This window comes from Puntigrus tetrazona, unplaced genomic scaffold (genome assembly GCF_018831695.1).
Source record: "Puntigrus tetrazona isolate hp1 unplaced genomic scaffold, ASM1883169v1 S000000176, whole genome shotgun sequence".
In the NCBI taxonomy this organism is placed as follows: Eukaryota; Metazoa; Chordata; class Actinopteri; order Cypriniformes; family Cyprinidae; genus Puntigrus; species Puntigrus tetrazona.
Window position 1 is genome coordinate 605,001 of NW_025047847.1, and position 16,355 is coordinate 621,355.

Here is a 16,355-nt window from a genome sequence, read left to right on the forward strand (position 1 = left end):
AGTTAACATTTATTTAAATAAATATATAATTTTTTTATGTAGATAATTTATTTATTATTTTGTTTTACTTAACTATAATTACCCTGCTTCATATTCAAAGCATCATAAATCCACCAACGCATTTGTTTTTGAATTTAGAATTTTTATATTTTATATGGGTTTTTTTTGTGCGTACATCTATACATTTTTTTTATTAATTTGTATTTCAGTTTTAGTAAATTTATTATATAAAGTATTAACCTAAATGAAAAATTAAAAAGTTGCACTGGTAACTAGATTAAATAAAAGTTTTGTAATATTTTATTTTTAACATTTATTTGATTTAAAATAACATTTGTTTATTTTTTTTAATTTTAATTACCTTTAATAAACCAGCTACATGGGCAACATTTTAGGGAACGCAAATCCTCTTTCAGAAAATGAAGTGTATATACAAAAAAGCAATAATAAATCTGATTTTAAAATGCCATCTTTTACCTTATGCAAAAAACAGCATTGCATAGTGTTTTCCATGACTTTATGCTGATTTGAAAATTAAAAATGCAATGAAGTGGAAGCAATGGGTGCAATTCCCAGGAAATGCATGAACAGTATGGATGCAATGCAAGTCGCTTTGCATGAAAGCATCTGATAAATGTACCGATAAAAGTCCATTTATTTCTGTTTACTAGAGTACTAGGTTTTAAAAATGCTAAAAGTGTGTATTTGTTTCTTGAAGAGCTGCGATAAGATCAAGCAGTCGGCCACAGGGACCAAGAGGAGGGTCTTTGTGGTGGAGACCATGGGGGGATACTGCGGTTATCTGGCAACCACCACAGGCATCGCTGTTGGTGCGGACGCTGCTTATATTTTTGAAGAATCGTTCAACATTCACGACCTCAAGGCGAGTAACCCTCCTGATGCTCCTCACGTCTGCTCCTTGCAGTGATTTTGTAAACGAAGGTTGTTTCTCTGCTTTTTTTCAGACCAATGTGGAGCATTTGACGGAGAAAATGAAGAAAGACATTCAGAGAGGTCTGGTGCTCAGGTAAATCTGTCCACCTTTTGGTCCGCAACACATTTTTAGATTCCCAAACTATTGCATCTACGTCACAGAATCTGTATTTATGCAGTCAAAAAAAATATGGATAGAATTGGAATCATTAAAAGTAATAAGACATATATTTTCTGCTCAACAAGAATGCTTTTAATTGATAAAAAAAAATCTTAAATATTATTACAATTTAAAATAACAGTTTTCTATGTGAACGTGTTATAAATTGTCATTTATTTCTGTCAGTAAATGTTGAATTTTCAGCATTATTGCTCCAGTCACATGATCTGTTGTTTCAATTCACATACTGTTTAGTCACAGGAGGATTATGCATTTATACACGGTTTATTAAAAAAAATATTAAACAATGTGAAATAAAATACAGTAATCTCCCCTGAACTCTGGCGACGTCAGGTGGGTTGAGTTGGAAATTAAACCTTTACATTTACATCTTTTATGTAAAACGGCTTGCATAAACGGGACAAAGGGCATTTGTGAAAGACAAAGCAGTTTTTGCTCGCTCAGCAGTGGATGGGTGCCGTCAGAATAAGAGTTTAAAGAGCTGATGAAAACATCGGGGTAATCCACAGCACTCCTGTCCTTTAAGTAGCATCCGGTTTGTAAGAAACAAAATACATCAAGATGGTTTTGCTTCAAACCATTGCTTCAAGTCCATGATCCATTATAAATCCAATGAAAAAGGTGATTTAGGAGAGAAATCTGCACAGATCAAGCTGTAACGGCTCTAATCAAGTATGTGGCTGCATTTTAATATATATAAAAAAACAGGACATAGGCTTTTTCACTAGATGAAGCCTTACAGAATGTATTTTAGCCAGAAACAACAGTTGAAAGCAAAAAATGTCACACACACACACACACACAGAGTTTTCTGCTTCTCAAGACATTAACTGACGGACTGGAGTGCTGTGGATTATTGTGGTGTTTTTATCAGGCTCTCATTCTGACGGCACCCATTCACATCCATTGCTCAGACATCTCTCCAAATCTGAAGCTCATTTGCAGCAATTGTAGTTTTTTTGTGTGAACATGCTTCCTTTATTCTGTGACGTTATCTCCGAGATGCAGTTGAGTGAGATTAACTCTGTATTCAGGAATGAGAAGTGTCACGAGCACTACACCACCGATTTCATCCACAAGCTGTACTCTGCTGAGGGCAGAGGCGTCTTCGACTGCAGGGTGAATGTCCTGGGACACCTGCAGCAGGTACAGACCACAGTGACTCCGATCCAAAACTAGGGGCAATAGCGATTACGATTTGTTTCAGTATATTTTATGACTCGCTTAAAAGAACGATTTCACTCTTATAGAAATCAAGATGCAGCATTTGAATGAAGTTTTTCTGACGTTTATAGGGTGGAGTGCCGACGCCGTTTGACAGAAACTATGGCACTAAACTGGGCGTCCGAGCCGTGCAGTGGCTGACGGAGAAGATGACCGACGGTTTAAGACAAGGTGAGAGTGCTTAAACCTCAAGAATCAGTTTCTGTAACTGAACGGCAGCAGTTGAGACGGCGCTGTGAATCCTGAACCGGTGTGTGTGTGTGTCTGCAGGTCGTGTGTTTGTGAACACCCCTGACACGGCCTGTGTGGTCGGCCTCTATAAGAAGGTTCTGACCTTCAGTCCGGTCACGGAGCTGAAGGAGCTGACGGACTTTCAGTGAGCGACTCATACATACAGTGCTTCACTTCCCACGTACTGCACATGATATATGCAACCGAATCAGGAAATACGATGCGAAAATAAAATATAATAAATGAGTTTTGATGCTCAGTCATATCATAACGGTCGATTTAAGCAGAGATATTTAAAGATAGATAAATAACTTTTTTATCTCACAATTTTGACTTTTTTTTTCTCAGAATTGCGAATAAAAGAGTCTGAATTATGAGATTTGAGCTCAAAAAAGTAAGAACTGTGAAATAAAAAGCTGCCACAGCCTTATTTTTTTAGGTTTCCATAAGAACAAAAAAAGAAAGATTGCTAAATAAAAAATATTTATATATTTATATGCATATCTATTTTTATAATTTTTATAAATGCTCAAAATACTTTTTCCCCATTTAAAGAATGTTATTGCAGTATCACTCGTGCGGCATTCACGATTGTCTTTGGCTTTGATAATTTTGCACGTTTTTGTCATTTTAATTCTACATATATACACACATATATATATATTTATCCTCCTAAAAGCCAGAAAAACGTTTTTTTAAATGACACATTTGATGTCAATACACTGTCTAGAGCGTAAGAATTTTTTTCAATTATACTGCAGACACCGGATGCCCAAGACGCAGTGGTGGCTGAATCTCAGACTGATGCTGAAGATGTTGGCCAAATATCAGACGTCCTTCAACGAGTACGTGACGGGAGAGATCGAGCATGTGACCCGGCGTTCTCTCAGCATAGACACCGGCCTTTAGACCCGCACTCCAGCGGTGCCCTCCATCATTAAAACGGGTAAACGCCTGATCCTTTAATGAGTAAAAGAGGCTAAGACTCCAGAATTGTGCCTAAACCTGTTGCATTAGGCCTGTATTTACACTCCTGTTATAATCAACACAAGTCATTCCTAATAAGATGATATCATTTTGTTTACGAATCTCACTGTTCGTTTAATTTGTTATGTATTTGGACCATTTCGTCAAATCTAGTTTGCGATGTTTCTATTAAAATCTTTCTATCCGTATTTAGATTCTGAGATTCAGTTTGGAATTACGATTTTTACACGTTTTGAAAAAGGTCTCTTCTGTTCACCAAGGCTGCATTTAATTGATGAAAAAATATTTTTCGATTTTAAACGAAATACGCATGTTAAAATATCATTTACTTCAGTGTCACATGATTCTTCAGAAATCATTCTAATATAGCGATTTGCTGCTCCGTAAACATTTCTGATTATCGAAATAGCGTTGAAAACATTTGTGCTAACTTTGTGTCTTTCCTATCGTTTTAAAATAAAAGTATCCACGTTATTCTTTTTTCTACCTTACCCCAATTCTTTTTAATGGTAGTGAATCACGGTTTTCATTAAAAAAAAAAACATGCATGAAGCATTACAACTGTTTTTGGCATTAATCAAAAGATAAATGTTTCTCAAGCAGCAAATCAGCATATTGCAAAGATTTGTGAGGGATCGTGCGACGCAAAGGACTGAAGCAATGATCACAGGAATAAATGACAATAAATACATTTTAAGTTGAAATACTGTTTTACCATTTTACCGTATTTCTAATTAAATAAATAAAGCCTAGGTGAGCAGAAAAATCTTGTTTTATTTTATTATTCTCTGTATAACTTAGCTGCCAATGTTTACACAAGTGTAGCAATATCAGCATGTAACGTTATACTGCTGGTCCAAAACAACTAATCAATGGTGCAATGAAAACACTGTTATACTTTATGCTGCTGTTTGTAGATAATTCAACAAGTTCCTACAGAATGTTATACTCTGACAAATCTCTATTCCAGCAGCTTCCCATGAGGGAAACGGTTCGATGTATTGTGATGAAGCGTTGGATTGTTAGATGTATTTTGTGGTTGTGAGCTTCAGTAATGTGACCGCTGTATTGTGTGCCTATGCAGTGTGATGATTGTGAAGTGCTGCGTGTTTTACATCTCCAGTATTTATATGGAAGCCTGAAAGATATTGAACTGTCTGGAAAATAATGTCACAATGCAATAATTGTAGCTTTTTGTATTTTTCTTCTTTGGGGTGAAATATGGCCCGGTGGGGCCAGCTGCATAAACTACTTAGACCGATCATTTTCTCCGAGAACGGTTGTAATATTAAGGCATTTGCGTAAACATTGGTCTAACTTGAGTCTGAAAAGTAAATCATGTTATAGCTTGGCTAACTACTACTTAAAATACTGTTTTGGCAACTTTCCACCCGTCGCATATGGACCTTTTGACACTGTATTACCGTAAACAGCTCTGAGATTGTTGTTGCTGACCAAGTATCCAGTAGGGTATTCACTTAGTGTTTCTGTCTAAGAATGTAAGCCATAAAAAAACTACAGTACATGTAAAATGAATGTAATGGTGTGGCTAAATGTCATATTAAAAGGACCGTCGTGTCATTTAAAAAAATATATACGTATATTATAATAAAAAAAAAATCTATATTTAAAAATACTTGCTGTGTTGTTGTACTGGAAAACAAATAGGAAGACTTTTTTGCGCTTGAAAGTTAGCACTGTGGTGTTTTCATTTACTATATAGCACCAAATACACCATGAAATACATTTTTTGTTAATTACAATGTTCAAATTTAACTTGTTTATACCAATGCATGCATTTTTAGCATAAACACATATTCAAAAGGCCATATGATGAAACTAACTTGAACAAAATGACCAGGATCACAAACACGACTATCTAGAATGTAACTTTAACAGACATTAAAACGCATTTCTTAAACGCAGCTATAAGGACGATACTGGCTTCAACGAAGTCACATTTTTCCAAAGCTGAATGAAAATGGAAACGGATCCGCAGAACTTGCCGTGTCCAGTGTGGAAGAGCTCTGCCGAGGGCTCGCCGTCCCGAACGAGAAGGAAAACTCCTCTTGGCGACTCTCGGCTTCATCGAACAGGAAACCTGGAAGAGAAACAGACCACATTAATGCATGTAAATGCGCATTAAAATAGTTCTCATCTTGTTATTTAAAATATATTGTTTGGTGTGCAATGTGGTGTACAAAAGCTGTCACTGGTGGTACCTTTTGTACCTTCTAGATACTAATAGGTAGACTTTAGGTACGGAGATGTAGCATTTGAAAAGGCGCCGCCCCAGTGACAACTTTTCTACCTTTTTTGTGAGAGTGTGGCTGTTCCTGACAGGTATGGTTTTGATGTTAATCATTACTCATGTTCACTCATCACCTGAGAACTTGGGTGCCGATCCTGGTGACTTCTGTTAGCAGAAACACGAAATCAGCTTTCGGATATTTGAAACGTGCAAACGTTAATTACAAGCATCAGCGCTCGTCCAGAAATACCTTGTCGCTGAAATAGGAGCTTGTGAAGGTAAACGGAGATGCCTACAACATAAACACAGATAATACTGAACGCTTTTTTTGATGAAACGATGCATGTGGCAGTCTTCCGGCTTCCGAAGTTCACCTCTTCTGTAGCGAAATCACAGCCCAGCTTAGAGAACGCGGGTGTGTTTGGACCACAATTCATGGAGAAGACAAAAGCGGGCGACTTGGTGTCTGAGATCTCCCGCCGCTCAGGTGAGGAGCTGGGACTGTTGCTGTTAACAGATCAGTTATCAGTCTCAAACTAGTACTAGATATATTAGTGCATCTTACACGTACTGTATTGTAATCAAGATACATCTAAAGGCTATATGATTGACATTCACTCAACCATTTCACTAAAAGACTAGTTGTGAAGGTTTATATATAAAAAAAGAATGAATTGCAATTGCAACCTTCTACATTTGTTATTTCACAATTTATTTTTATACACCTCATGTTTTAGCAGTTGCTATTGCTAGAACTTCCCAAGTTATAGTCTACTTAAGACGAATCTCTTGTTATGTTCTCATATTCGGGTAAAAGCATCTGCTAAATGGATAAATGTAAATGTAGGGGCGTCCCTGAGAAATGCATGAGGTAAAATGGCTTAAGACTAATGTAAGTGACAGTTTGCAGCATACGGAGGTACAGAATGCTTCATCGTAAACACAGATGAATGGTCCTACTTTAGAGAGAATATGGGGGTGGTTGGTGTGGCTTTTCTTCTAGCTGGTGATGGAGGAGGACAGATGCCATCCTCATTTGCCGTGTCCTCCTGAGCATCTGCTGCGGTCACCTCCAAACGATCTTCCTCCTCCTCTGGCATTTCCACCATGAGCTCAGAAGCACACGAAGCATTCATATTCCCTTCCTGTATTCATTCAAAAGATCCGTGTGGAAACCGTGATACACAACCATTCAAAACTTCAGGGTAAGTGACATTTTTTTAAAAGAAAGAAAATTCTTTTATCCAGCAAGGCTCTTATAATGTTCCAAAGTTTCTATTTCCAATAAATGCTGTTCTTTTGACCATTTTTATTCATCAAAGGATCCTGAAAGAAGGGTCCCACAAAAATATTAAGCAGAAAAAACATTGACAAGCATTTCAATATCTTTTTGACCAATAGTTTATGATTGAATCATTGAAAATCAGTTGTGTGGGTGATTGTTGTTTTCAAACCGTACCATTTCGTTGATCTCGTCTGACTGCTTCTGATCACCTTCTTGCATTCGATCTAAAATGAAAGGAACACTTGATTGTCACTCGTCAGTCTGTGGGCTTCGCTCTCAATATATTAATACCGGCTGGTGTTCACCTCCTCCAGGTTCAGTCTTTGTCCAAAAGCCGTGGCATGAGCCGTCAGTTTGAGATTCACTTTCTGCGGTTTTATCCTTATTCTCCTCAGAAGGATCTCCAGCGACCATGTGCTCATCTGAATGTCCTTCGGTCCTCTAGAAGGTCCAGAATTCACAACGCCTCGTCTCAACATATTCATTGTTCACTAGAAGTCTGAATATGTCTCAATCCTTTAAGTAGATTTAGCTCTAGTGAACAGCAGAGGTACAGTACCTGCATTATGGGTTCATCAAACGACTCTCTCTTTTCAGTTTGCAGGGCGTCGTTGTCTTCATGAGTACTATTTTTTATAGTAAGAAAGAATGTTAATTAAAAGACAGCCACTAACCTGACAAAAACAAATCTGCTGTGAAGATAAAATACCTGTCTGGAGCATCAGTGGCTGGCTCATCTTCACCTGTCAAATAAGACACATTAATACAAAACATATACATATATATATATTAGATATCCTCGAGAAGAAAACAGGCGAATTACCCAGTGCCGCTATCAATTCTTTCTCCTTCTCCAATATTTGTTCTTCGGTTGCTCGGATTCTCCTCTCGATTTCCTCGTTCCCGGCTTGAATCTTCAGTAGCTTTTGAGCCAGCGAGTTCTGACAGTAACGATCCTTATACTGCTGAAACACCGTCCCGTAGCTCTCCGCTCTCTCCTGGAAGATTTTCCTTCAAAGACCAACCACTTTTAACCCCTCTAAAGCCTACTGTACCGTATCTGATACGTGCTTTTCCAAGGTCTATGAATCATACACATGATTGCACTTACTGTAAATAACATCTAAGATTCTTATTAGTGGGAAAAACACTGAGATAACTGGTATTTATATAGTTTTATCTCAAGTTTCTGCTATAAGTATCTGTAATCACATAGAAAATGTCTTCCTAATATCTGGCCCTATATATATATATATATATATATATATATATATATATACACACACACATACATATACACACATATATATATATATATACACACACACATATATATATATATATATATATACATACACACACATATATATACACACACACATATATATATATATATACACACATATATATATGTATAAGCACCAAAGTGTTGGTTTTTGAATAAAATTGAGGTGTTTTTCCTCCGTATCCTCACTGTGTTTGCATTTGGCCATTCATCTGACGCTTTTATTCAGAGACTTGCAATCAAAACCCTTACAAACAAGTGTATTAGCTACCTGTATTAGACTAACACGAGCAATAAAAATGTAATTTTTATTGAGAAAAACTTCGTATGACCTACATGTCTTGATTACAGCTGTCCTGTCTCTTCTCCAGCTCGGACTGCAGTGTCTTTTCATACTGAAGCAGCAGATGCCCTGTTCGCTGGAGACTGACACCAGAACATTAATTTTAATATTATACTCGTTCCCAGACTTTGTCACCCTCGCACTTTGCCGTACTTTTTAGTGTTTTCCTTGATAAACTTCAGCGAGCTTTGTTTTCGCTGGATGTCCTCGTTGAGTTTGCCCAGGGCCTCGCGAGTCGTGTTAATGTAGTCCCTCTTCTCCTGAATGTTGGACTCACAAACTAATAAAAACACGACAGGCATCGCTGATCGGGACACGTTTCGTTCTTTTAAAGGCGGTTATGATAGCTTTTGGTTTTAAAAAACGTACTTTGTATTTGCTGTTTGAGGTCGTCCTTCTTCTGAGCAAGTTCTCGAGTTTCTATGCCTGTTTATATATTACAGTATAGAGCACGTATCAATTGAAACGTGTCAGAGTAGGTAAAAAAAATGATTAAATGAAGATTTCTCGATCACCTAACTGAAGCAGCAGGTTGTCCAGTTGGTTTACCGTCTGCTCCTCCATCTATTTTCCAATATTACGATGTTGTGTGACTCAAATACGCTTTTTAAACGGAGCGCGCGCGCGTCAGTTACAGCGTCCGTTGCTTCGCGAGACTGTCTCGCGACACAACGCGGTTACGTCATCTTTTATCGGCATAAATAAATAGTAATTTTCAAATTACTTGAATTATAAATATGGTATTTGCTTACTAAAAAATATAAAGTAAATAAATTAATTATTTGGTCAGCCAATAGATGTAACATGTATGACCAGTGGTCGTTACTTGCTTCCTCAATAAAAACAAAACAAAACGATTTGTCCATGTTCCAACAACAAAAAAAAAAAAAAAAAATATATATATATATATATATATATATATATATATATATATATATATATATATATATATATATATATATATATATATATTATTATCCACAACATTTTTACTTTTAATTTATTTTTCATTATTTTACTAAATACGTATTTAATAAAAAAGATACATAATTAATAGTTAGGTGCATATACATAAATGCTATATACACAATGCTGTTTAAAAATAAATATTTAGAATGAAATATTGACGGTAAAAGTACTTCACTGGACTGACGTTGATTATACGGCTGTAAGAACGATTTTATATACAGCCGCTTTGGCTAGGGGAGGGGCTTCGATTTATCGTCGTCTGATTGGACGGGACGGATGTTCCAGATTCAATGGGCGGGGCTTGCGTTCATTGTGGCCCAGGCGCATCTGCATGGCGGCTGCTGTTGGACAGAAAACCCAGCCTAGCGTTTCATCGCAAGAGTTTTCACAGCGGTTCTTTCATGCATTTGCTTCTGGTAGGTAAGAACGCGATTCTTGTGACTCAAGCAGGATCGTCTGGCGGTCGTGAATAAGGCGTTTGCTACAGTAGGTCCCGGTTTGGGTGTGATTATTAAAGCCAGAGCGGATCAGCTGAGAGAAAAAACAGCCTCCGCCTGCTTCTCAAGCATTACAGAACACTCATCTCAGAGGGGTTGATATGAAGGGTTTTCGGTTTCATATTCTGTTTTATTAAAACTCAGTCTAATCATTAGCTGTACTGCTTACTACTCATGTGTCTTCTGTATGTCTTTGTTTCTCTGACAATAGAACTGAATGGACGGAAGGGTGTTGTTGGCTACACAAAACCTATTGTACATACCAGTGATATTTTTTTTTATATTTTTCTATACTTTCTAGCATGTATTAATATTTTAGATGAGCTTTTATTTGTGTTGTTATGTGCGTTAGCAATTTTGTGACGTTATTGTAATTTTATTCCTGTTTAAGTAATTCTATTTAGCTTTCATTGATATTTATTCAGTATCATTTTCATTAGTTCATTCTCTACTTTTAGCTGTAATTTGTCTTTATCTCGGTTTTAATAATTTCAGAACGTACCTAAACCTCTCTTTCACCTGGAATTGATTTTGTTAAAGTTTTAGCAATTGCAGTGCTGTGTAATTCAAAATTTTCTAATAATGCCTAAACATTTGTAATTTTATTTTTATGTGCTTTTATAATTTTTGTTTGTTTTAATATTTTTTTATATATATATATATATATATATATATATATATATATATATATATATATATATAATATTAACTATTAAAAGTGTATATTTTTTTAATAAATACGTATTTGGTAAAATAATTAAAAATAAAAATGTTGTGAATAATACATATTTTATGTTCCTAATGGAACATAGACAAATATATATATATATATATATATATATATATATATATATATATATATATATATATATATATATATATATATATATATATATTTTTTTTCTTAATAATATTTATATTTAACAGAATTATTATACACATTTTTTTAATTAACAGTAACAACACTGAGACATGTCTGTTATTATTGCTCAGTAAATGCAGTAAAAATGCACGTTGACCCTTATAGTGGGGCATGTTGTCACAATGTGAACATGTATCATTTAAAATACATATGTGGTATATTGTCTCATAATGTGCTTATATATAAACTCTCTTACAGACATTTATTTACTTCTCCTTTCAGTTCAAGCCAGGCAAAATAATGTCACGTTTTCCTTTAGAAGTAAATGCATGCCAAAAATCAACAGTGCATGATGTTTCTCTCTCATTCCCACAGGCCTATCATGTCTGGATGGAGTAAATAGCCTTCTCCGGTCTCTCTGAAGTTGTAGCTCCTCCCAACGCTCGTGAGACGCTAACATGGAGCAGGTGGAGCAGCTCAGGTCCGAGAGCCCTCAGCTGGAGTCGGTAAGGTCAGACGTCTCCGAAGGACAGGATGAAGGAAGCAGCGGCACCAGCACTCGAAGGAAGAGGAGAAAGCGAGAACACCGGCCGGAGTCCATCATCGTCTACCGCTCGGATCCAGAGAGAGCCGCTGGCGAAGACCACGGAGGAGACGGTGAGGGCGGGGAGAGGAACTCTGAAGAGGGAGCTACGTTTCTGAACGACCCCAGCGGTGAAGGTGAAGTGTTTGAGAGCAGTAAAGCCACTTAGCAATGGCTTTTCGTTACAAAACACAATCTCAAAATCTGTTACGCTCGCGAAAAAGGAGGTTTAACGTCGGCCCGTTGTCAGTGCAAAATCTCCGGAAGGAAAGCCTTTATTGTCATTGCAATGAATTTCAGCGCAACTCAAACAAGTATCATAAATAAGGATGCATAAATAAGCAGTAGAAAGTATACTGCTCAGTCCCACATGTGATATGTAGTGCACGGGATAAATAAATGTTGAAGGGAGTTTATAATACTTTAATACTTAAGAATACTGGAGATTTTAATATTTTTATTACAGTAAAATGCCTTTTATTTACTGTATAATGTTAAAAAAAAACATTCCGGTTTCAAATAAATGCTGTCCTTTGGATTTAGTTTTTATTGGAGGATACTGAAAAAGTTTGTTGGGGTTTTTTAGTGATCGGAAATGTTTCAAATCAGCATCTTAGAAGGACTTTTGATGACTGGAGCGATGACGCTGAATGCAAAAAATTAAATTATCATTCAAATAATACAAATTGTCTGATTAAAAACGTCATTCTGTCAGAAACAACCTTGCAAAATGAACTAAAAATAAGGTAATTAGTCACTTTCTGTACCGTTAATAGACTTTAGTATAGCTGGGAAGTGTGTGAAAAAGGTGTTTTTGTCATTAGACGGAGACAAAATGCTATTTCTTCATAAGTGGGAAATAAGTTTTGAGTTGTGAAACTTGCCTAAAAGTTATATTTTAAAATACCTTTATGAAATGCAGACGGTTTCAAAGCGGCTTAACATTAAAAGGCAGAAAAATAACATGGGTTATTTTTACAACATTAACAAAAAATTGAAAATTGAGGATGCAGTGCATGGTATTGAACCGAATCGGTGAAATGATAATCATAATCAGACTAGTTCTGTCTAATGATCAATCGCCATTAATGGCATCCAAAATAAAAGTTTTATTTACATTTATATACGAGTGTGTAGCGTACTGTATTTGTTATTTATTATGTATATCTATTTTTTATGGTAATGTAGTTAATTATGTATATCTAAATACACACACATACTGTATTGAAAATATTTACACACACACACACACACATATATAAAATAAGGAAAATAAGTTAATTATATATTAACTACATTTACCAAAAAAAAAAAAAAAAAAATATATATATATATATATATATATATATATATATATATATATATATATATATATATATATATATATATTTTTTTTTTTTTTTTTTTTTTATGGTAATGTAGTTAATATATAATTAACTTATTTTCCTCCATATATACATGCATGTGTATTTATATATACATAATAAATATGCAAAATAAATACGGTACACACTCGTATATTATGGAAACAATTTTTTATTTTGAACGCAATTAATCATACGACAACACTAAATCAAACCGTGAGACCGGTGAAGATTCATTAAGCGCAAGGTGTTTCTGGATCAGAACTAAGACATCATTTTTCAGGCTTGCGATCAGGGTTAGGTGCTTCTTCACTCTTGTGATTCATCTATCATTTCCCACTGACTGTAAGAATACATTTTAGGTAGTAGTAATGTTTGTCCAGGATCATGACTTCTCACCCCTACCTAAATATTATCAGTTGTTCTCCTAATACGAGGCTGTCCCGATTCAGCTCTGAATGAAATGTCTCGTCTTCATCAGGTTGGGCCGTGCCTCCAGACAGCCGCTACGTGACGCTCACCGGCACCATCACGCGCGGCAAGAAGAAAGGTCAGATGGTGGACATCCACGTCACGCTCACAGAGAGAGAGCTGCAGGAGATGGCCCGGTCGAAGGAGCGTCTGGATGCCGAATGCGACGCCCGCGAGGGCTCGAGTCGCTCGTGCGGTTTCGGGCTTTCTCAAGGTCCCCACGTCATCCTCTGGAGCCTCTCCTGCGCCCCCGTCGTCTTCGTCCTGTCCTTCATCACCTCGTTTTACTACGGCACTCTCACGTGGTACAACATATTCCTGGTGTACAACGAGGAGCGGACGTTCTGCCACAAAATCACGGTCTGCCCGTTCCTCATCGTCTTCTACCCCGCGCTCATCGTGGCTCTGTCGCTGTCGCTGGGCTTGTACTCGGCCGTGGCGCAGGTGTCCTGGGCCTTCGGCGAGTGGTGGCTTTCGGTCCGGGATCTGGAGAAGGGCTTCTGCGGGTGGGCTTGCGGGAAGCTGGGATTGGAAGACTGCTCTCCGTACAGCGTGGTCGAGCTGCTGGACTCGGACACCATTTCCGGGAGTCTGCAGGGGAAGTCGCTGCAAACGTCCTCGGTGTGAACGGAAATCACCCCAGACTCTCTCTCTCTCTGAGGGTGACGCTCCATCTTTAAAAACCCCCTGGGACTGGCTCAGAAGCTTCAAAATTCCCCTGAAATGGGTAAAAAAAAAGCTGTTTACTCCCAAAACTTTTCCCTCGCTCGACCGACGTGTCGTTAGTAACACAATTATTAGTAAAACAATTATTGATCATTTCGCTTTTTTTCTGCGGTCATAAACATTGCATCAGCTGTTTTAAACGGTTCGATCACGTTGCAAAAAAACGTACGCAACATTAATAGAACCACCGAGATAAAAAACAAACAAAATTCGTCCATCGGCGCGCTCCAAAATGGTAATTTTTTTGGTAAAATGTTTCAAACTACAATTGTAAGTCAATGCTGCGAGTGTCGTTATTAAGCAATTTTTGTTTCGCGTTTGAATTTTTAATTTAGTACAATATTTTGCCATTGCCTGAATTATTTTTACTAGCGACTGCCATGGATTCGTATTGCATAAAAAAAAGTTTGCTGTTAAGACGTTTGCTCGCTATGACCACGCGCAACAAAAATGCATATTTTAATACTAGAGACACAAAAGATAGCATGCACCAAAAATCTTTGTCATGCATTTGTTAACGTACTTTACTAGCCCTTCTTTTTGGAGCTGTCATCTTCTCACGGTGCTAACAGGAAGTAAACTTCCAGTGGCCCTCCAGGAATCCATAATAACGCTTATCCCAGAGAAAAAAAAGTCTTCTCTCACATCAAAATCCAGCCAGATATGTGTTTAGAGCTGTTTTTTATCCCTTGTAAACGGCGCTTGATCTGTGCAGATTGCTCTCTCGGTTCATCATCATGGACTTGTGTTTTATCCAGAAATTAATTTCTATTAACATGCAGCTTTCTTTACAAGCAAGTACTTTTCTTCTTTCTTTCTTCGAAGACACAAACTCCGTCTTATCTCGGACGGCCTGAGGGTCGACACGTTTTCAGCTCATTTGTAATTTTTTTTTGGGTCAGCCGTTCTTTTAACGACGAAAAGAATAACTCAGGACGCGCCGCTTAACTTGCGATCCGAACAGAATCGTAAAAAAGTCAATTTAATGTCAAGGAACTTTTACAAAATAACAATTTTCTCTGCTGTTGGGGCTTTTTAGGCGGAGAATAGTGTTGTGTATCTGAAAACGGGCCGAACATATAGCTGTAACTGGCCTCAATGGAGTACGAGAATGACGTTATGCATTTCATAGCAAATGTGCATTATAGAAATGCATCATATTTTGGGAGAAAGTGCGATGTTCTCGAGCCTAACAGGACAAACTTTTATTTTGTTCTGTACTCGTTTGCCAAGAACGTTTTATTTTTAACCGTGTCTGTTTTCATATTGTAAGGCTTTTTTTTTTTTAAGTACTTTTAAAATATTCCTCCTTTGCTTTTGTTTATCGGCACTTGGCATTTATTAATTTTAGCTTTAACTCTTAATTTGTTTCACTTATTAAGTAGAAATCGCTCGCCGACAAATTTGTTGTGTTTTTTTTTTAAACAAATATTTTTGGTTTAAATTTGTGCATTTCAACTATTTATTCTTTGCTCTTTCGTTGTATTTATTTTAGAGGTTTGCATGTTTTATTTTTTGTTGCAAATACATCTATTTTTTTGTTCACCCTCATAAGAAAAGAGCATAACCCCTGGTAAAAATTAAGCCATATATAAATATATGCAAATGAACTGCGAGGTTCTTTGTGAGAAGCCTTGCATTTTCTGTGAGTGGTTTTATTTATGACGAGCCCGAGAGAATTTAATAAACGGATACAAAAGGGGCAAGTGATATGCAGAATGTTGTGAGTGTGTGTATATGGGTGCTGACAATTATTACGAATATTATATACATAACCAGTAAAAAGGCGGTGTCTTGGACAGAACGTTTTAAATCACTGTATATCAAATGCATTATGATAAAGTTGTTTCTTGTTAATTTAATTAATCAGTGGTTTACATTTTTCTTTGTTTCTCCTTGATTTAATCGTTTGAACTCACAGTTTGCATTTATATTGTGCGGTGATGCTCAAAACATAATAAAAGTCCTGTATTTCCATGTCTGGTGTGCGTGTCTGTTGACAAAACTCTCATTTGCAGAATTTATAATTTCACAAAAAGCCACGATAGAAATGTTTTTCATTTCGCATGCTCACCTGTATATTATCCCTCTTGATGCATCGTTATTTACTTGCCATTTATTTCTTCTATCATATAGCAATCGCATCTAATTTGAATACAAGCA

At 36.7% G+C, this 16,355-nt stretch overlaps 3 protein-coding genes across 5 annotated transcripts in view; 2 read left to right on the top strand and 1 right to left on the bottom strand.

The window, feature by feature from the left end:
• pfkla (phosphofructokinase, liver a) overlaps window positions 1-5,192 on the top strand; it is a 23,760-nt gene extending 18,568 nt beyond the window's left edge. For both annotated transcript variants that reach the window (XM_043230606.1, XM_043230607.1), the window contains exons 17-22: window positions 719-883; window positions 966-1,027; window positions 2,149-2,260; window positions 2,410-2,509; window positions 2,609-2,714; window positions 3,331-5,192. In XM_043230606.1, coding sequence (XP_043086541.1) covers window positions 719-883; window positions 966-1,027; window positions 2,149-2,260; window positions 2,410-2,509; window positions 2,609-2,714; window positions 3,331-3,478 — 693 coding nt within the window. In that variant the 3' untranslated portion in view covers window positions 3,479-5,192. The remainder of the gene's footprint in view (window positions 1-718; window positions 884-965; window positions 1,028-2,148; window positions 2,261-2,409; window positions 2,510-2,608; window positions 2,715-3,330) is intronic.
• Window positions 5,193-5,280: 88 nt separating this feature from the next.
• On the bottom strand, window positions 5,281-8,874 carry LOC122333105. Its single transcript, XM_043230608.1, has 11 exons — window positions 8,714-8,874; window positions 7,916-8,103; window positions 7,802-7,835; window positions 7,652-7,718; window positions 7,398-7,533; window positions 7,267-7,316; window positions 6,768-6,952; window positions 6,182-6,314; window positions 6,058-6,099; window positions 5,942-5,972; window positions 5,281-5,657 (listed from the first exon to the last, which is right to left on the bottom strand). Coding segments are annotated over exons 1-11 (1,014 nt in total). The 5' UTR covers window positions 8,716-8,874; the 3' UTR covers window positions 5,281-5,511.
• Window positions 8,875-9,982: 1,108 nt separating this feature from the next.
• tmem169b (transmembrane protein 169b) lies at window positions 9,983-16,246 on the top strand. 2 transcript variants are annotated; one of them, XM_043230616.1, is made up of 3 exons: window positions 9,983-10,105; window positions 11,424-11,768; window positions 13,477-16,245. In XM_043230616.1, the coding sequence occupies exons 2-3, from the start codon at window positions 11,507-11,509 to the stop codon at window positions 14,091-14,093; spliced, it is 879 nt and encodes a 292-aa protein (XP_043086551.1). In that variant the 5' UTR covers window positions 9,983-10,105; window positions 11,424-11,506; the 3' UTR covers window positions 14,094-16,245. The 2 variants fall into 2 exon arrangements, with proteins under 2 accessions (XP_043086551.1, XP_043086552.1); XM_043230617.1 differs by having other exon boundaries at window positions 9,988-10,109; window positions 13,477-16,246.
• Window positions 16,247-16,355: the final 109 nt, after the last annotated feature.